This window comes from Choristoneura fumiferana, chromosome 10, assembly GCF_025370935.1.
Source record: "Choristoneura fumiferana chromosome 10, NRCan_CFum_1, whole genome shotgun sequence".
Lineage (NCBI taxonomy): Eukaryota > Metazoa > Arthropoda > Insecta > Lepidoptera > Tortricidae > Choristoneura > Choristoneura fumiferana.
Window position 1 is genome coordinate 20,525,141 of NC_133481.1, and position 22,757 is coordinate 20,547,897.

At 39.5% G+C, this 22,757-nt stretch overlaps 1 protein-coding gene across 1 annotated transcript in view; it reads right to left on the bottom strand.

The window, feature by feature from the left end:
* The window catches only part of Reph (Regulator of eph expression), a 76,137-nt gene that overhangs the window by 36,642 nt on the left and 16,738 nt on the right, over positions 1 to 22,757 (bottom strand). Inside the window, exon 3 of the mRNA XM_074093836.1 lies at positions 10,760 to 10,810. Coding sequence (XP_073949937.1) covers positions 10,760 to 10,810 — 51 coding nt within the window. The remainder of the gene's footprint in view (positions 1 to 10,759; positions 10,811 to 22,757) is intronic.

The following is a 22,757-nucleotide window of genomic DNA, read 5'->3' on the forward strand; positions in this document are numbered from 1 at the left end:
GGAGAGAAATCTGTAAATATTGTAGCCTCTCCCCACAAAAAATAACACACACACTCGAAAATTATATTTTCGGAACCAACAGGGGTTCGATGTGGAGGGCCGATCCATTCGCATTATTAGGTCATCCTATTGTAGGGACGGAGGAGGAAACTGAACAAGGACTCGGAACTGGTTATACGTGTGATCATTTTACTATAAATAACTGCAATTATAAAAAAAGTGTCACGCAACGAGCCATTGAGAGAACTGTTGACAGAGACATTAGACGAAAAGCAGTCACCGATGTAGCTCGAAGAATACGCAAGTTGAAGTGGCAGTGGGCGGGCCACATCGCTCGACGAACAGATAACAGTTGGGAAACAAAGATCCTCGAGTGGCGACTACGAACCGGAAGACGAAGTGTTGGCAGGCCTCCCACCAAGTGGACTGGCGATATCGCGAGAGTTTGAATGAATTCAAGTGGCATGGTTTTGAATGCAAGTGGCGGTGGTCGTTCATAGTGGCGTTCTAAGAGGGAGACCTTTGTGCAAAAGTGGACGTCCTCCGCTCCGGCTGATGATGATTGACTTAATCACCCGCTAAGTTAAGGAAATGGACGGGAACGAAGCAAACCGTGAGGAACAAGCTTATGACTATCATTCAGCGGAAGCACCAGTCATTACAGTCTTCTCCACTGGGAAGGTGGGCGGGCATTAGAATGCAGCATGCAGTATAAGCATTTATCGAACTTGGCTTTATTCTGAGAGAGATTCAAAGAGTTGCAGTTTAAACAGTACCTCCCTAAACCATTAAATAATCTATCCACGGAGCAACTCGCAATGAATTGAGATCTAACTCAAACTCAGTTATCTCAAATAACCCTTAGGCCGAGTGCGTAAAGTTTAAATTTGAAGCGACTACCTATATTTGCAGTTAAAGTAGAAATGTGGGGCTTTAACTCGATGGTGTAAGGCTCTGATTGGCTTGGCAAACGGTGTTTGGGTGACCACAGCTTGCTATCATGATTCTGGGCCTGACAGACCGGTCACGATGCGTCAATTTTGTACAGTGACTATGATAAAGGAATAGTGGGACTTGTGTTTTAGTTCTGAAGGATTTCTTTTATTGTAACTGTCATGAGTAAGTTTCAAACGCGTCACGCCTGACCCGATTGTTCTTCTTTAACAGTTTAATTAGCAATTAATTGTTTATTTTAGTGAAATTTTTATTTTATGCAACGCATTTCTGAATTTTTTTTTCGTTGTGTCAAAACTATTGCAGTCTTCCTACTCCTAAAGTATAAGAAGTATTTCAAAGAAAAAATTTGAACATCTTAACTCACGTAATTACTTGGAAATGGAGTAGCTACACGGGATGGTTGTAATTTTATCCGATCCACGGGCGCTAGTAGTAATTCTTATAAACATACTCCATACTCAGTGTAATGGAATATTCTTAAAATTAACATTTTTATCTAAAACGCGATGACGTCACACACAATCGCAGAAGATTATTGTAAAGTTGATAAAACGCAAATTATTCAAGTTTTATTGCCCGCATTGAGGCAGGTCAGTTTTACGTCGATATCGGGACCGTGCAGCTATCCCACTTACATTAGCAATGTGTGAGAGAGATCATGGAGCTTATCGAAAAATACTCATTGCTGTCGACTCGGGGCTCGACTTTTATCATATGTAAGAACCTTTTCCACGGATTCAGCGATGCCCTCGATAGAGAAAGCCGTCCGCTCGCAGGGAATTATGCGCAGAATATCTCGACGTTGGTCGTAGGTACGTTGACGATTACATTGACCAAAATTGCGACATCAATACGCAAATCTCTTTTATTTTACCACGAGCGAATGGCTTTATATTACAAGTCTCCTTTGTCCGCCCCTTTATAAAAAGATTACATATACCTAATGCATACACGTGTCCTATACAACTTCTCATTGCCATTGTACTGAATGGTGTTGATGATAGCGTTTTGGTATGTACTATATTTTGGAATAAAGAAAATTTTATACAAAATGGCAGTCAAACGCTATCGTTACTTGTGATGCAAGGTTGGAACATAACTGTTATTTATCAACACATTGTGTAGATGGGTACCCCTCATCTGGCATAATCTTGTTTGCCCAAAAATCACTTAGCATAACATGTATCGTATTTAAACTATTTAACTATTTTTGCAAAATAATTCGTATAAAATGTACTTGGCATAAGAGTAATTTCGCATCACGAAACCATTGCACCATGTTATGAGTAAGTAGGTACTATGAAAAATCCCACAACGAAACGAGGTGGTAGGTAAGAGGTCGGATTCTCTGTATTTGCAGTATCAAATAAAGTTTTGCTTAAGTAACTAAATACCTATTATACTTACAAGTATAGGTTTCTGTGCCAAGCATGACTCATTTATGATGTAAAAGAACCCCGGACCTAAAGTATGGAAAATGTGGTTTCAGTTAAATATGCCGAGATTTTGATATGTTATAGATTTCGAAGTCCTGGACAAAAGTTTCTAAGGGTGCTACGTCTGTTTTCCGGGTACCTTTCAGCGTTTAGTTTAGTTTTTGAGCAGGTCCTGTCCTTTGTACCAATACGGTATTTGACAACACCTGATTTTGCCATATCTTAATATAATTATGAAAATATAGATAAACAGTTAGTGTTTAGCGTAGAGAAAATTTAAATCGGTTGAAAATTGGATTTAAAGTGATTTTTTTAAAAACTATATACCTGTTCTTTCTCAAACGCTTTTCTCTATGCAACAAGTACTGGCGTGTGACGTCACATGTGACGTCTTTCTCTGTCTAATCTTGAATTTCAAACCTTTATAACTTTGTTATTTGTAAAGGCAGCTTAAAAAATGTTTTTCTATTCGATAACAGGCGTTGTGTAGTTTTTATTTATAAAACATATACAAAATAGTCAAATACCGTATTATTTTAGCTGAACCTGGTTGAATGAATTGTACGCGGGCTGTGTGTGATTAAGCTGTACGGGCAGTCGGCAGTTGCGGTCACGTTGAAGTTGGATTGCAGTCCTATTTTGGCGTCCTAAGCGCTCCGAATGAGGGCTATCGCGAATGAATTCGCCGCTAGAGGCGCTAGTGTAGCGTGAGGTCTCCGAAATGTCAAATCTCATAGTTTTTGGGTGAGCTTCGCGGGTTTATTTATAATTAGAATAATTTTGTGAATATTTTGCAATATCTGAAATTAATTATGGCAAATATGCGTTCCGGGGCAATGAATGTCTGTGTTTTGAGACAGTTTTGTTTTCGGAAACCTTTGTCTTCCCTTTTTTCCGAACAAAACGGGGACTATGCAACACTGTGGCATGCTCGTTATTTATATGGTACGGTTTTAAGGTGTATTAAATATGATTTTAATCTAAACTTTGTTTTCACGCCCGTAATAACAGACTTTCAAAACCATACTTAAAAACCTCATGCAACAGTGCGCCATCTAGTGAGACAAAAAACGATAGCCCTCATTGAGCAGTGAATGTGAAGCCTATACTGAAAGTGTCCTGCAGCAAAGTTGGTCACAGCATTGCAAACACGGCGGGTCGAGTGCGCACGCGCGGGCCGCCACTCCCGCGCAGCCGCTACGTTCCTAATCAAACGCTAACAGGCGTCAAATAAATAAAGTGCTTACAATATTTACATCGTAGTTGCAAATATAGATAGGCCACGAGAGCTGAAGTGAATGACACACACAGCTACATGAAAAACTGATTGCATAAAAGGAGAATGAAAGAAATGAACTAGTGAATGTCAAAATCCCGCTGTCATTACATGTCATGGTCTTGTGTGCGTGACCTCAGCTCTGGTGGCACTGCCTACACAAGGTGTCTTCAAAGGGCTCCATCGCAAAATTTTGCAGTGTTCCTGAATAACTCAGCGATGTAAGCCTTCTGCCGAGGTTAACGAAAATAAAAAAACAAGGTGCATAAACGTTCCACTGCTTGGCACAGGCCTCCTCTCAGAATCAGAGGGCTTGGGCCGATGTTTCCACTTGCATATTGGGGTTCGTTTTGTTTGTCGCTATCTTATGGGAACTATGCAATTTGCCGGAATAAAAACTATCTTAAAAAAACGTCCTAGGGACTCAAACTTTCTCAATACCACCAAATATTCAACAGTTTGAGCGATAAGAGGTAACAGTTACTTTCGCATAAGTATAATATTAAGTAAGTAAGTAAGTACTTATTTACAAAAAAGCCGTGGTGGCCTAGTGGTTTGACCTATCGCCTCTCAAGCAGAGGGTCGTGGGTTCAAACCCTGGCTCGCACTTCTGAGTTTTTCGAAATTCATGTGCGGAATTACATTTGAAATTTACCACGAGCTTTGCGGTGAAGGAAAACATCGTGAGGAAACCTGCACAAATCTGCGAAGCAATTCTATGGTGTGTGTGAAGTTCCCAATCCGCACTGGGCCCGCGTGGGAACTATGGCCCAAGCCCTCTTGTTCTGAGAGGAGGCCTGTGCCCAGCAGTGGGACGTATATAGGCTGGGATGATGAAGTACTTATTTAAGGATATTTAGAAGGCCGTACTATTAAGGGACGCAGTAGTTAATGTGAATATTTTATTTTTATACTGCTGACGTATTCAATCCACAATCCAGGCTGCTCCGCTCCTAAAGATCCCCCACCCCTTTCCGAGCATACTTAACACAAATTATTAGCCCGTTTATTCCGAATCGACAATTACAGAATTTACAGATCGTACAGTAGCCGCACCTGTTTCCAAACAATCCCCAGGAAAGCAAAGTGGAATCTTTCAAATCGCGCCCTCCCGCACACGCAGCAAATAAACAAGCGAGACAGCTCTCAAGCCAACGCCGAAGATCCCAATGCCTCACCTCAACATATAACAACAAACTTCTGTAGACTGGTGGGCGCATATATAATTGCGTTCGCCTTGGCCGCTGCTCGAGCAAGGCCAAGGTCGTTATTGCCCCCCCTCCTCCCGCGCGATTTTTTGCGCAGTGATGTAATCCGCGTTTCGGCGCAGGCGCAGGCAACATGGCCGCCGTCACGCTCGGATAAACAATTGAATTTCTTTAAGGTACGGCCACATGCAGTCACATGGTCCCATTTTGAATGTGATTTTGAATTTCCCGCGACTCGAAAAAGTAGCGTCAAGTCGCCGCGTCGAGCAGCATCGTCAAGATGGCTGCTGACAGGAATAATCTTGGACTTGGAAGCTGATTTCGTAGTCTCATTTAGTAGCAGTCGTGGCATTGGTACAAATAAAAGAAATTGGAGTGAATGAAAAAAATAATGTAAGTACAGTGTTTTTGCCAAAATTGAAGAGGTTTTTTTTTTCAGCGATAAAGCTCAACATTTTCAGAGCGACTTGCATGTGGCCGCGCGTTTACCGTGTATACGTGGCATTAGGACGCGTTTGTAAAAACGAAGCACTCTTTTTCTTTGGACATTGGTTAAAAAGAAGATGACGCTTGGCGGATGGAGCTAGTGGATCAGCAGGGCTACAACGAAATTCGAAAATCAAAGTTCGTCGTTCCGTCTCTCTGACGCTTATACTATTTAGTACGAGAGTGAGAGGGACGGTGCAATACGAACTTCGATTCTCAGTGGCGAAAATAGAGGCCCAAATGTTTGCAGCCTTTATCCAGTGAAAAACAAAATATTTCACAATTCATTTGTTGCGTTTCATGATATACGCCTGCATATTTATAAGATTTTGTATAACGTTCAAAATTTCACCATGTGCAAGTTTTTTAACCCCCGACGCAAAAAGAGGGGTGTTAAAAGTTTGACCGCTATGTGTCTGTCTGTGGCACCGTAGCTATTAAACGGATGGACCGATTTGAATGCGCTTTTTTAATTTGAGAGCAGGTTTTCTAGCGATGGTTCTTAGACATGTTTCATCAAAATCGGTTTTGGCCGTTTTTGTGATATTGAACTTTTGTATGTTTATTGTTTATCCGGTCCTTGGTACCCAAAGAACAAGTTTTGTTTTGTTTGGGATCTGAGGCCGTATTGCCTAACGTTTCTGGCGCTCGCGATCGCAATGAAATGACAGATTTCCCATACACAAACTGTCAGTTGATTTCCCATACACAAACTGTCAGTTGATTTCCCATACACAAACTGTCAGTTGATTTCCCATACACAAACTGTCAGTTGATTGCGATCGCAAGCGTCAGAATCGTTAGGCAATACGGCCTCTGGTCAATTGGTATCAACTTAGAAGTATATTTTATGATCACTAAGCAAGGCTACGACGGCTTCTTTATTTTGATAAATATATTAATCGAAAATTCAGTCTGTAGTATTTTACTACTTTCAAATGCTAGATTATGGTTTTAAAAAATCAGTCCTCAGGTGGGTAACGCTAAATGGAATAGAAAATACACATATTTATACTGAATTCGGCGAGCAAACTTTAATTATTTATCAAACCTATTTAGTTAAATAAAATTCGTTTGTCCTCATCTGTCACTTCGACGATAGAAAAAAACATTTGTTATTAACATGGCTTGTTAAGTTTATGAATAAGGGTAATAAGTTAGTAGTATAATAAGTATGTATTGTCAACAAGAAATTCCATTAAGTACCACCCTAAGGTAATGTCATTTGTAGTGCTTAAACGTCAAAGCCTATATTTTTACTCACAAGACAATATGAAAATCAGCCTTATTGTTTATTTCTGAAGTAGGAACTGTCATTAAAACTGGTAAAGCACTTTCTTGGTCAACTATACCTATTAAGGTACCCTGAAAGCTACAGATATAGTAAGTAAGACAATGCAGACACAGACACGCTCCCTAGCCTCTGCTGATTTTTTTCGATACCGCGGCAAATGCTGCCTGCAACAGGGTTCTCGAGTGTCACACACAAACTTATCAAGATATAAACAAACAGTGCCCATGCACGCAAACACGCTGCAAAAAACCAAGCTAGATATTACACTCCCGAAAACTTTGAGTACCTATTTAACTAGACTCTGGCCAGCGAAAGCTGTCTACGCATTTTTTACGCAACTTTATTCTGGTATCATTCTTAGATAATTTTGATACTTCTGCTGTAAGAAAGAAATAAATATTTTTCATTACACCTACCATCCTCAAAATGGAAAATGTTATAAGATTATGTTACAATTAAAATGTTAGAAGATATATTCAATGCCAATCTGGTGAAAATGGTCCAAAAATGGATACTGACAAAGGTCATACAATTTACCAAGGACAACCTACTAAATTGCATCATCAACTTTCACACTACTATAATTGTGTTGATGCAGCTTGAAGTCTAGAGTATAATTTAATATCTGAAAAATTTAAATTAATATCTAAGTATCAAAGTGCTGTCAGCCTCATTTTTTTTTAATTTTCCGTGGTTTGTCTGGGACAGCTTTCGTTGGCCAGTCTAGTTGAATACTCAAAGCCCGAAAATCAACCCGTAGCAAATTTCAATGAATTTGACCGAGGATTCTGTTGTGCGTTACATACGAACTGGTCAAGGTATAGAGAATCACACCCCTGCAGGTAGTACTAGCCCGAGGTGTGACCACAGACCACAGACACTCGTACAGGCACGCATGCGCATTTCACGGCGCATTACACACTGTCGCAGACACCTCATTACACACGGAATTATCGAGGCATTTCTCTATCATCTCAAGTAGCCGTGAGTGTAGGCTGCTGCTTACGCAAGCGAACACATAGGTATGGATAAAAAATATATAAGTTTTTGTTAATAAAATAATCTCTTACAATTACAACCCGTTTTTTGTATACTGTAGTTTTTGTTGACTGTACCTTCAAGTTAGCCATAGCGCAGTATACATATAAGCTAAAGCAGTATGGAAGCTACGAACAAATCGACCGAAACGGACACACACAGAGGCAAGCTTTACACGGCCCCGAAGGGGGTCTCGCGGTACTGCAGAGTGCAGACGCTTTAGCTCACCTTTAGCTTATATATATATATATATATATATATATATATGTGTGTGTGTGTGTGTATACTGTGGCCATAGCCGTGAAAGTTCCGTCCTGCGGAGACGACCCTGGCCGGACTACCAGACTTTTACTACTAGATTGTTGTATTGTCTCCGGAACCGGACTAATTCGAGTATGCCACAGCTCAAACGAATTTAAGTAACGGTCGAAAAATGGCTAGCAAATTTTGAAATCACCATTTACAAATCTACACTCTTAGGGGCAGGCTGGTGCCTGCCCTAAGACGGCATTCGGACAAAACAAACAGAGACGGCATCACATTTATCCGTCAGATAAATTTAATCAATGGATAGTGAAACAGGGGGTTAGTAAGGTCGTGGTCGGTTTAGTGAGGTGAAGATGCGGAGGTGTGATAAAGTCATGAAGGTTCTCTACTCTAACAACATGACATCTTCCTTGGGAGAATAGTGTGGTTGTTTCCCGTTGCCTTCCACACCACTGTACCTAGTGGAGTCAGGTCAGGAGTTCGTGGTTGGCGATAGAGAGTACAGCTGCCCACTCTCAAGTCAGGTTCCTTAGTCGCCTTTTACGACACTCACGGGAAGAGATGGGTCCTGTTCTAAAACCAGACACGGCACGGTGCACACGGCTTCGGATTCATCAGCGTTATATTTAGCTTTGGTAAGTTATCTACGGCGACGATGTAAAAAAGGTTGCTGGTTCCAATTGGATCCAAAAAGCTCGTCGCGACGAGTGGAAAAAATTGAAGGAGGCCTATACCGAGAAGGCTGAAGAAGAAGAAGTTATCTATAAGGAAAACCATTTTTGAATACGATCGCAATCAAATAACAGTTTTTGTTGTCATTTGATTGCGATCGCGAGCATCTGAAACGTTAGGCAACACGGCCTCGGGTTATTCTTTAGGTTCTATTTGATAAGAGATGATTTGGTGCCAAATCCGGGGCTCGATAAGGGCTGCAATTGAAAACTGGAAATATCCAGATACAGGCATAAGTAAATAAGTAAGTATGTTACAATTATCTGGAGATGGACTTTAATTATGGTCAAGGCTAACCACGAGTGTTATCGGCATTTGCAGAGGTTATTTTATTAGGCACATAGTAGTCATATCTTCTAAATGACTAGAACTTTTACTAACGCCATCTAGCGATATTCCCCCGGTCAATAAACCCTCATTGTGGATGCATCGCGTGTCAGTTTGTATTGGAGTGTAATATGTCAGGGACGCATCGCAGACGTTGCTGCCACTATTTCCGTATGAATGGTCGGTGGTGTCTTCCTGGAACCCCTGCCAAACTGCCAGTGCCAGGTAATTGGCTGACCACGTTGTGGTGCGAATGTAGCGTCTCTGATTGGCTGCTTCGCCGACGGGGTTCGGAACGCGCCAATTAAATTACAGTGACGGATTGATGCCAAGTTTGCTCACGCTTCGACAGTTGAATTGAAGTTGTAAGACACTAGCCTTTGCCCACTGCTTTGCTCGCGTTTATCATTACAGCCGCAAATTGAATTTCTTGAACTTCTGAGAGTTTTCCACTGGGTTTGAGATTTCGCAATTTTACAAGCGTAAATTAATATCAAAAATTGCCTATGCGTTATTAACGAAATCTAGTTATTAATCTGGAATTTCAACAAAGTATCACGAAAAGACAATACCGGATCTACGTTTACAACATGGGAATTGACGCCGTTATACAATACAATACAGACATTACAAAAATAAAAGTTCAGTTGTAACTGGTGCTCGGAGGCTCGGTCGGTATGCGCTGCATACCCAACAGATGAAACCCTACTATAATCATCATCCATAGCTAATGACATAAAACTAAAGATGGATACCAGCCACTACAGCGACCGCACTCGTACATCTTACTTATGCGGTATCCGCTTAGAAGCCATAACCTAACCAACAAAAAATTGGAAAACCCCCGACTTTGTCACTTCAAAGTTCAATATCTCAAAAACTGAACCGATTTTGATAAAACATGCCTAAGAACCATCGCTAGAAAATATGCTTTCAAATAAAAAAACCGCATCCAAATCGGTCCACCCGTTTAAAGCTACGGTGCCACAGACACACACGCACAGAGCGGTCAAACTTATAACATCTCGCTGCAGCTCGTCTAACATTAGGCCTTCGAAAAACGCTAATTATTTTGTAATCATGAGTACAAAAAGCGGTTGGTAATGAAAAGAACGATAGATCATGTTCGCCCACGGGCCGCCCACGCCGTACTCCAATACTACCGTAGTACGTGCGCGTGCCTCTGCCAACACACATGTACAATTGAACATGTAATTATAGATGTAGTGGATGTTTTGCCATCGTATTATGACAGAAAAGTTCGTGTTTATCTTGCTGAAGTCTACCGAAGCTAATTGGAAAGCATCTTGCTTTTACGAACGAAAAATACGAACATATCCGACAAAAAGAAAAAGCCAGACGCAATTCGTGATAAAAAGCCATTGAATTGGTGATCATCGGTGATCGATGGGGATCTCTGAATTTTTCCAAATTATGTGCGAAATTACATTTGAAAATTACCAAGACACATGCATAGAAATTCAATTGTGTCCACATTGGACTTATGTGGGTACGGCGCGGTGACGGTTCAGAGGAGGCCTGTGCCCTGTAGGGGAACATACGGATCAAGATGAAGATGATAAAAAAGAAGCCATTGAATCGGCGACCAGTACGCCAAAAAATGCTAGTTCTCATAAAACTGAAATACTTAGCTATTACAATTATTTGTGAACGGAACAATAGGTAGGTAGTAGGTACGTGTGCTACTTTTTGTAACAAAAATAATAATTTTACTTACTGATATCGGTGACGTCGTTCCACTTCATGATGACGTCAGTACAAAAATCACCTGAAAAAAAAAAGTAAAATTTAGGAAATTGTTTGTTTTACATTTACACACCAGTACGTTGGTCATACATAGCCAAGGCAGAAACAAATTACGACGAAGGGAGTTGACTTAAGTTAATAAAAATAACTTATGATGGGAAATTCAAATGCTTTGGTGTCTGTGGGCTCGTTTAGCTAGCCTTGGTTTAATTAAGGGATATTCAGAAGATCGCTTATGATGCATACTTTTTTTTTTCAAAGTATTTGAACAAATGCTGTGAATAATCATTGTCCTGGTGTATCGGCTCCTTGCCACATGCATAATCGCAAATGAGTAGTATTAATCTCCTCCCGAACAAATCGTCATCAAGAAACAAACCAACATCAAATATCATTCAAATGCATATTTATACGTAGACGATATACTCGCAATAATCAGAACATGATTTAACTTTGAAACCTTCACAAAATTAGCATATAATGTAATTTCGTTGCTACGTGGGAATGGGAATCTTTACAATGGCTTCATTTAATTACAGAAGAGAACTGGTGCTGAAAAAAATGTTATGCTGTATACAATGAGCGCGGTCGGCGTTTGGAAGTAACCGTTGGCACGCACGCAATCAACAAGCCGACATTCAACTGACTGAATCAAATTACTTACGAGTAAGAATCTGAAGATGTATAATGGCAGTGTACTAAAAAAAAGTATGATATAGAATACTATAGACACGCGGCAGCGTTAACTTAACCACTTCTCACCAGAAAAAATAAACGTTTGGTTGACGCCTATGTAGAAAGACTAGACGTTTTTCGGCAAGTATAAAGTAGTAAAGATAAATATTAATTAATAGTTACTTATCGTAGGTAAAAATATTGTGACTTATGTACTTTTTTATTGTTATTAACACAAGGTAGTAGTTTATTCTCGTCTAACAAGACAATCTTCCACCAGGTACCGTTATTTAACAAAAAGGCATGTAGTTAATAACTACCAGACAATATAGTAGGTATACTCGTATGTAGAAGCTACACGTGAATAAAACTAACAACCTAAAATCCAGAACAAGCTACTTATTTAGGTTTTATAATCCATATTTTTTAGTTTACTCCTCATCATAAAATGAAACTGATCTCTCTAATAAACTTAATTTATAACAGTCCTAGAGCAAGCGCTAATCCGGCCTAGTTCCCTGGACCACTCCAGCCGGCCGCCGACCTCGCCTTATCCCTCGTTTGCTAATTCACTTTTAAATTAAACCCTCCGTATTCGCTGGGAATTAAAGTGATAATGAACTCTTAGAATGTGGAACGCTGAACTATGACAGTAATGACACAAAATAAACTAGAATTTAACGATTACCTATAAAAGACTTTTGCACCTTTTGCAGGTGGTAGGACCTTGTGCAAGGTCCGCCCGGATTGCTACCACCATTTTGCTCGCTAATCCTGCCGTGAAGCAGCAGTGCTTGACTGTTGTGTTTCGCGTGGAGAGTAAGACAGCCGGTGAAATTACTAGCACTTGAGGTATCCCATCTCAGCCCTCTAGGTTGGCAACGCATCTGCAAAACTGGTGTTGTAGATGATCTCTTACCATCTGGAGACCCACTTGTTCGTTTGCTAAAAGAGCATCGTGACTGACTGACAATAAATGGAGAGCCACTCGAGCTGAAGATTTTGAATTGCAAGGAATACTCCCTGTGGATCTTGTTTTATTGTGTGACATTCCCTTTAAGACTTCGTTGGATACACCGTGTTCTATATCTATGATTAGGCGTGTGCTTGTATCAGGCCTAGATATGAATAAAATAAAGATATCTGAGATAATAATACAGAAAACATGATAAGCCTAGTGTAGGTACTGGAAGCGTAAAACAGATCGTAGAGGTGCAGTAAGAACTAAGAAGCGATTTTTCGATCATTTTTACTCTTCTACCCAAAATCGCGGAATAATCTAGTTACTACTTGCACCAACATGTTAGTTACTGGACGCTTGATATTGTCTTCAACGGATAGTACTTAATCCTACTTAATCGAATAAGAGTCTCACTTGTGACAATTCATTATGGTTCCATTAATGCTTTCGGGAATTCCGTCAGTATCGGGGTTAGAGAGACGTTATTTTCATTTTTATTTAGCCGATGTTTGGAAGCTTTCGCTCTTGGTACTCAGATGGGAATCTCAAATGGACAATAATTTATTAATTTTTAATATCTTTCTTAACTAAATTTTTAAATCAGTGTCCATTGAGACCAAACAATTACACAAGGAAAAAAACAACAGTCATCGTGTCTGCCATTAATGCGCTATATTTTATTTTTCCTGGCAGTATCTTAAAAGTCGCTTGATATAATAATACTCCCATTATCTGTATTCAAACTAGATCGAGTAAACTCTTCAAATCCTTCAATAATGGTGTTCTCAAATTAGACTGATAGTTAGTAACCCCGTTAATTGAATTACGAGATACAATTACGATCCTGAATCAACATTGACTTACATATCATAATCTTCACTTACTAATATGGTGGTCATTGTTTGGGTGTTATGTTAAACAGCGGAGAGACTTATGTTGAAGAGGAATCCAAGTTCAGAGATATCGTAAAGTTTTGAATGGCTTATCTGTTTGTTTTCCTGTATTGGATTAGAATAAAAGCTCTGTAGTGATCCTCTAAACGAAATAAGTGTGGAGTAATCGCTGTGCGCGGAAGATAATCATAAGTTGGCACTCGCTCGCAGGCGTTATACTAAGTCATGTCATGTGTGCAAGATGTTGGGTAATATCAACGTCAACGTACGACCAAGGATCAACACCAGAATATCAGACTTCTATGACTAAAGAATCACTGTCTTTAACCATCATTTTTGACTAACATGATAGGCCGTTCGTCTCAGTAATGACGGAAACAGATAACCCTATAAATAATTAAGACATTAATAACCAATGATGCACAGCGGAATGATTTGGCGACAGATCGTTGGCAAATGTTAGGATTCCTGGCACCTACCGCCGCTAATAACATGGGTGGAAAGTTTTGAAAAAATGTATTTGTGTCGGTTCTGTATTAGTTGTGTTGTGTATGTACGTAGATGACATTTTGTGCATTTAGTTCTGAAGCGTGTTGCTAATTAGTCTGTCTCAAAATTGTAATACTAATTGTTTGTTATTTTTGAATACAGCATTTCAAATGAATGTCACTGCTGCTGTCAAAACCGTCATAATCACCATTACTCAATTTTTTAAACTTGCCAATAACAATCAACTTGAGATATGACAGTTTAAAAAAAAAGTTCTTTGCCGTAGCTAGCCAAAAAGTCAGTCAGTGGTTGAGTGAGACTCCAATCATTGGTTCTACTTTATCTATCTATGCATGTATTTATTTTTATGTATACATATTATAAATGAATTTGTTTATCTGCGGCCGTTTATTATTGGATGCGAGGTGACGACGTCCGGCTAAAAAGCGTAGGATTTTAATAAAAAAAATATATGTTTTACTATTTAGTCAGTATTGTCAAATGACTTAAAGATGCAGCAATCATAAGGAACCTTCTTTTTTATGTAGATTACATACATGTAAGTTATAACTCCAAAATTGACAGATAGCTAGTGAGGATGTCAGATAACCTAGCCAATCCCAATGTTATTTGAAACACATAGTATCCCTCTAATGAAAAAGGGACGTTTCAAGTCCAGGCCTGCAAGAAAATTAACGCGGCAAAAAGCCTCACGAGTTCCAATCACTTTTGAGCAACACGCCGTATAAGGAGCCTTAAACCGGTTAATCCACTACGCGCTACAACCTAAACAAACCAAATCAGATAATTATGTATTGAAACGTAAATATCGAGTCGATGTTATGTCGATACCTAAGTATCACATTTAATAGCTTAGCTACTCGAATCAATTCCTTTACTAATAGAGATTATACAGACGTCTTTGGTTTAAAAGGTGTTGAAGGAATAGTGCACGCCTGCGCATTAGATATTACAGCTTGTTTCTTTAAAATAAAATTATGCGTTCCAAACAAAAAAAATATATGCTCGTATAAGTGCAAAGTTTTCATAACCTACCAGAACATGGAATATCACACCAATAGATTTGTTAAGCTGGCAGGTCAATAAAGTATTTAGTATACTTTTGAATTTAGATCCAAGAAACGTGACTAGCCATTTAACAAGTTTAGTAACGGGCACCCGATCCATTCCGGTAGATTCAATACACAAGTTATAGATAAAGGCTTCAACATGGCACTCCTAAAATGTGATTGTTAGTACACAGACTTTTCCTTACAGTTATTCGAAAATATCGCTCGAAATCAGGCATTAAAATTGTGCTGAATTTTAATACAAATACTATATTTCAGAATTTTGCACTTTTTCTGGAATGTGGTCCAAAATTTTTTCGAGTTATGGTTATGTCGGAAACTAGTTCTTCGGCGAAATTCAGTATTCCGGATTCTATTCCAGGTAACCGTTGGGGGAGAAAGGACCTGGAGGAGCGAGCGGCAGAGCATAATGCTATGATATGTGGTAAGAGAAGTTCATTGATTCGATCGCGAACAGGTCCTCATCTTTACCTTCCTTCAGTTCCTAATGCTCCTAAGTCCTACACTGCTAAACTACACTCGTTTGTCTTTTCTTTACATCACTTTGTTACTTTCATATTTGCCTTTGAATAAGTCATCAGGTTTGTAATTTAAGGTGCTGATAGTTAAGGATAGCCAATTAGCCATCCTTGCCATGTTTAGTTTAGGAGAAAATTGTTTCGTTTATAGCAATAATCCGGGAAATCTCGTACCTAGTAGCTCTTACATTCCTAAACAAGTAGCTTGCATGCTTGTCTCATTTTTGTATGAATGGCGGCGTGTGGCGGAAAATTGAATTAAAATTTACATGCGTATTTCCAGTTAATAATTACGATCATAAATGATAACTTATCTTTTTCTAGTTCGTAGCTTGTTTAATATTTCATAGCGCTGACTTTCCCAGACAACAAGTACATCCCATTCTGTTACTTTTCCACTTCATTAACTTGGATAAATTAGGTGACGCTAATTCATTCCACTACCGTTATTTCTATGGATTCAAGCTGTTACTTCACTTAGTTAACTCCAAGTCAAAAATAAAATTAACCTCATTTAAATATTGCAGTTTGCAGCTCATCGTCCAAACCACGATAAAGAAGCTTTCATCGCAATCCGCAGTCGTTTCGCTTCTAAAATGAGAACCCAACAGATACATAACCTATGTTGGAAAGTACATTCACCTTTTACGTTGACTAAATCAAGTGCTGAATGCAATAAATTCGGAGAAAAAGAAAACCAGTCATAGACCGCAGCAATAGTTTTTTTCGTTACACATTTTCAATTCACTCATTAAGTTAATATGGAGTCCTACCGGGAAAGTTTAGGAAACTTCTACGAGGAAGGAATGTATATTTAAACAGTTTTTAATGATTTGCGGTTAATTTCGTTAAACATACTTGCTATTGGATGTATATCGTAATTACCTTTAATGAATATTTCGGTGCAGAAGCCCGCATCATCATTCATCATCACGGGTAGAGCGAGGACTTTTTGGAAGTTTATCCTGTAGATCCCGGAGCAAATATGTCGCACGTCTAGAATTAAACTGGCTTAATTCGCTATAATATATGTTTTTTTAATTATACCTAGTTGTTTTGGTACAAAGTATTTATCGAGAAGAATATCTAATTGAGTCTGTTTAATTCTGAGGATGCCTGCCATTTATACTGTTTATTTTAAAGACAGCGCAAACAATTTCGAAGTGCCATTACATTTTTAAGATAATTTAGGCCGTTTTCGCGTTGAGCTACTTTAAAAAAATCAATCAGTTCTATCGGCATATATTCTAGCAGTTGGCTTAGCGCTAATCCCCTTCTAAACCGACTCCGAATATTTTTCCTAGCGGTTGGCAGAGCTTGTAACCTCTCCGACCCGGTTTCAGTTCAGAGGTGAACGCCCTCACCTAAGAGTCGAGAGTACGCTACGCGATGGCAACTCACTGCCGATTTAAACTGAATAACTAGAAAGCAATGGTGTTAAGAAATAAGAGCTACCTTTTATGCTGTAAAATTAATCGCATCTTTTTTGTTTTTATGAAAACAAATAGCCGTTATCAGCATATTTGGTGAGGTCGCTGTGCGTTTTGTTTTCTTCAATCACCAAATTGATGAACGAACTCAAGAGCTGCAGGGCTACTACGAAACTCGAAACTCGAAGTTCGTGTCGTGCGCTCCCTCTGACACTTATACTATTTAATACGAGAGCGAGAGGGACGGTACGATACGAACTTCGAGTTTCGTAGTAGCCCTGCTGAGTCAAGCTCGCTCGGTAGTCGGTTTCTTTTTCGAATGGTGTGATTTGCAAATGATTTTATAATATGGTTTTATTTAACCTATCCTACTGCAGTGGCCTGTTTTTCAAGTTAGTCTCCAAAAGTCTTTTTACCCGACATTTTCACCTAGCTTTACTTACAAAATCGTGAAAGGTGAAGGTATTGTGTCGACCCTAAATTTTATCAACAGGCATGTTACACAATCCCGCGAATTGGGCCGTTATCGTTCAAGCAAGATAACGATACCTATGTAGGTTGGTGACCTCCACAGAAATAGCAGCTGTTAGCTGTTACATACATAAATAAAAGCAGAATCGCTTCCGCGTAAATGAGCGGTTGAACCGCCCGAGGCTTTCATAATTCGATACAATTGGTGAGAACTTTTGATGCAATGTACAATTGCAATTTTCTATACACAGAACTGAGTTGAATGAAACCCCAGACTGCACCGGTCTCTTAGAGTGAGTATTAGCCAAAATCATAATTAGTGAATAAGTGGAATTATTGAAAAAGTAGTAAACAGCAAAACAAAACAGTTCAGCGCAATAGTACATTAAGAAAATCTATACGGTACGCTATGGGCGTACATATCGCTACAGAGAGATCTCTTCTACGCAACCTTTGAAAACCTTTTACTTCACTGTTGAAGATATTTTGTAAAAATATACTACTACTAGCTTTTGCCCGCGGCTTCGCCCGCGTAGAATTCGGTTATCGCGCTGTTCCCTTAAAAGTAGCCTATGTCATCTCTCTGGCCCACACCACAACCTCCTATCTCCATGCCAAAAATCACGTCGATCCGTCGCTCCGTTTCGACGTGAAAAACGGACAAACATACAAACACACATTTTCGCATTTATAATATTAGTATGGAATATTTTTTGAGGAGTATAGTAAGTCCATTTGAAACTCTGTGGTGTTTTGTTTGGCATCATGGTGTGTCGTTTGTTTGTTTGTAGTGCGCATCCTGTTTTTTTTTATTCGACTGGATGGCAAACGAGCAAGTAGGTCTCCTGATGGTAAGAGATCACCACCACCCATAAACATCTGCAACACCAGGGGTATTGCAGACGCGTTGCCAACCTAGAGGCCTAAGATGGGATACCTCACGTGCCAGTAATTTCACCGGCTGTCTTACTCTCCTTTCCGAAACACAAGCACTGCTGCTTCACGGCAGGATTAGCGAGCAAGATGGTGGTAGCAATCCGGGCGGACCTTGCACAAGGTCCTACCACCTGCGAAATCGTAAACGATAAAAGTTTCTGCGGGATCCTGTAATTGGCTCTGTGTTGCTATTACTACTACATAATATATTGTGTTTTTAGCAGATGTTCTCCTTGAATAAATAAATAGGACTTGAAAACATTGTTAAACTAGAAAATACAGCTATGTACGAGAAAGGAACTCAGTTCTTCATCATTCCATGATGCTTCTCCTATACTTCCCTCCGGCGTCTTACCCTGGCAATTAAAAACAAAATATTTTTGGGCAGCATTTTCAGCCAAATCTTAACGTAACAGTGTCTCCTATTTCTATACTTCCAAGGGCTGTGTCGACGTTAATCAACTCGACTCCAAGCAGCGATATGTCATCGGATCCGTAATCCCGGATCAGTTAGGCCCGCTTCCTATCCCCGGGGAGTGTAGGGGCTCATTAGGTACTATGGTAGTACTCGCCGTAAAAACACGGCGCGAGACCAGTCCGGAGGCAGTTAGGGCTGCAGCTTTGCAGGAGAATCAGAAAGTATTGGAATGATAACCGAAAGAACTTAGTAAAGTTGATAATTCCCGGACATTATCACTTCAAAGTTCAATGTCTCAAAAATGGCTCAAACTATTCTAGTGAAACAAGCTAAGGACCATGTTAACAATGTTTGCCCCAATTTCAAATATCCTTTTTAGGTTACATAAGGCTAGAGCAATTTGGTCCCTCCTATCGGTGCGCTAATATCAATAAATAAAATACTAATAAATATAATTCTTATAATATCATGGAACACTTGACACAAATTGACTAATATATAGTCCCAAACCTAAGCAAAACTGGTACTATGGGTACTAGGCAACGCATAAAAATACTTACCTAAATACGAGTAGATAAATACATATTAAACATCCAAGACCCAAGAACAAACATTCGTATGATTCATACACAAATATCTGCCCCGGCCGGGAATCGAACCCGGGACCTCAAGCTTCGTAGTCAGGTTCTCTAACCACTTGGCCATCCGGTCGTCAAATACAACACAAACATGAAGTAAATGTATACAGATAAAAATGCTAACTTATTTTTGAATTCATTTTAACGATGAAACTCAAGAAGTCCTTATTTTGTTTTGACTAGTATATCACATGTCGGCCTTTTCCAACTTCAATGCAGCCACTCGAGGAACTTCCAACAGTGATAGCCCTAACCAGTCTACAGAAGACTTCCATACATCCCTATATGTATATAAACAGGACGTGTACAACTTGTACGTCACAAGAAACGTTCGCGGAAATCACGTACCGCCGTTACCGACATTCGTAAGAACGTTTATTGTCAATGGCAGTATTGATGGGTGTCCATATATCGATGATACGGCCGATAGCCGCCTCGGTAGCTCCGTTTTTACGACACATGTACGATTAACAATGGTAACCAAGTAACCAGTCACCATTACCAATTTACCACCTACTGGCTGCTTTTTATACACCGAACTGAACACAAAATTACACGTCACGTCATGCTTAAGAACCTCAGCAGAGAACCAAGTTTTTTCTTGAAAGATAAATGTTATTGTTCTTCTATCGTTATTCACGCTAAAACGTTGTATTTAAGAACTTAGTTCGACATCTAGAAGAACACATAAGCTACTTTTTATGGCGAAATTCCGACGGGATCCATGTAAAATGAAGACAAACGTATGCAGACCACGATGTAATTATTTGAAAAACCAATGGCAGGAGACCCACTTGCTCGTTTGCCATCCAGTCAAATAAGAAAAAAAAAGTAAAATTTCCAATTAGACTGCCAGAGCTCCGGGATAAAACTATCCTTATGTCTTTTCCGACGTCTCAAACTACCTCTCAACCAAATTATATCTTCATATAAACAGACATACGGCATTAGTTTCGCATTTATAATATTAGATCTATCTAATCTTCTATAGTAGGTATAGGCATGGTATGGATACATTTTAATTTTAAGTATACTATTTGTTTTAATTTTAATTTGTATTTGTAAACTCGTTAACTAACCTTAGCTATAAGTCTATGAAATGTAATTAAATATCAACAGTTTGATCCAAGTTGGTCGAAAAATAAATCTACTATTATTATTTTGTGATATCTTGCATGAAAACTTATGAGTGAACTGTTTTTACGCGCAGTAGCTTAAATGTAGTTAATGACCTAAATGGATAGTCATCGCCAGGTGTCTCAGTCATTATAAATGAGATAACACCAATGAACCAGAATAAAGAGGACGATAAAGCCCAGTATGTTTACATGATTCCAGTAGCTTCTAACTCGTAAACATCGCGGCCCCGTAATGCTGTTGCTGGAATGGTTTTAATAATATAAACTGGGGCTTAAGCTAACCCAAGTGATTGATACGAGAAGGTAAGATAAGTAAAAGAGAAAGTGCAAAAATATAAGCAAAAACCCACAAGTTGCGCAATATATCATCTCAGTGCGCCGGTGCGGTTAGATAAGTGGCCATCTAGATTTAAATGGATTGGGAGGGAAGCCTATTAAATCAGAAGCTATTTCAAAACCTAATGCATCCCTTTCTTACTACTATTACACCATAGTTGAGATGAGACAAGCGAAAATTGGTGCACAGCTTACAAAAGTAACTAATGCGGTGTGCCCTATAATTTTGATGCTGTGTGGCTAGACAAGTGACATTTGACCATCAGTACGTAGTACTATCATTTATTCTGCGCCATCAGTGCCCTCCGGCACAGTTGAAGATAGTTAACGCTAAGACAAAGAAGTGCCCACTATTGTTGCGGCTAGGATCACAACACACTAACGACATAACGACACGTTTGGGATTGGTTCATAATTAAGCCATTAGTAACGTTAAACAGACCTCACTAGTACTAACGCCATCTAGCAACATTCTACCTCATTATGACCTCATTGAAGAAACAAAATAGCCTCGTCGAGCGACCGATAGACTTTTCAAATCTACAACAATTTACAAGTCAAGTCCCAAGCAGTAAAACTTAACGATGCTGGGCTGAGTAGACCCTGTTAACATACTTAATGCGTTTTTGATATCTAATACCTTGGCGTACCACCAAGTGCAAGCACAATGGCCACAAGTTCACGCGACCGGCGGCGTGGCGAGCATTCATTCATTCATTGCGCGCCCTAAACGTTCGCTGCACAACGGTAACCTACCAGGCACGCAATGAACAGAGAAAACGCTCACCACACCACCAATCGTACGTATAGTCGTTCGTTGCCGAACCGTAAAAGTGGTTATAAATCAGCACTCAGCAGTGAATTAAGCGAGTTAATACCCAGAACTTGAGATGGCGTCGCAAACCCAGGTTTATTGGCTATTATCTTCACTAAAATAGGAAACAATTGTTCTTAGAAAACGCTACGACGTTTTAACAATTAATGTAATCTTAATGTTTTACGTACGAGTATCTTTCTTTGTCTATAGCATTATCCCAAATGGGACCATTTGGATTCGTCTTTCTATTGGTTTTTATTTATAACCCCCCAATACCGCTATGTATACGTATTAGTGTGGCGTAATAGCTAACAGACGAACCGATTTTTATGCGGTTTCCTTTAATGAAAAGTTAGCTTAATCAAGACGGTGCTTGTCTAAATTTAAATCAGTTCAGCCATTTTTGAGATATTAAACTTTGAAATGGCCATGTCGATGGCCTCGGCGGTTTTCAACTTTTCGAAGTTTGTTAGGTTATGGGGCAACGAGACTTCTTGGGCTTTCCTCAGGACTTTATTGATGACAGATTGCCCAGTTAAAAGGCGTCTTCCACGCTTCCTTGGACGGTGTCTAAGTTTAGAACTTATCTAGTTACTCGCAAATATGCTTCGGAGTTCTTATTCGATGGCACGGATCATAAAACTGCCATACCCGATGTAGTTTTAGGAGCTCTGCCATCGAAGAGCACGAGAAAAGCTTGTTCCCATCGATCCCGTGCAGTAGAGTAACGTCATCCATCGCGTCGCGGCATCTGAAGATGTTATGTCAAAATTGCAACAAAGAAGGCTTAGGGGAGGAACCAGGAAGCTGTGGAAGGGCCGCGTAGGGGATAATCTCAGGCGTATAGGCAAGAGAACATCGTAGAGAAAGGATGCCAGGGCTTGAGCAAAAGAGAGAAAAATCATTGAAGAGGCCAAGACCCATCAAGGGTTGTAGCGCCGCAGGAGAGAAAGAGATAGAGGGAGAGACATTGGACAAAAAAGTTCAGTAAAGCAAGTTCAAATTTCACAACATAAGCTTTTGTATTCATCTAGAAGTAATCGTAATCATCAAAACTTTTATACATGATTAAAGATATCGTTATCAAAAATCGATAGCTAAAGTCAATATCGATCGTAGCCAATCAGATATTCGCCTATCAAATCTCACTTCCTGTT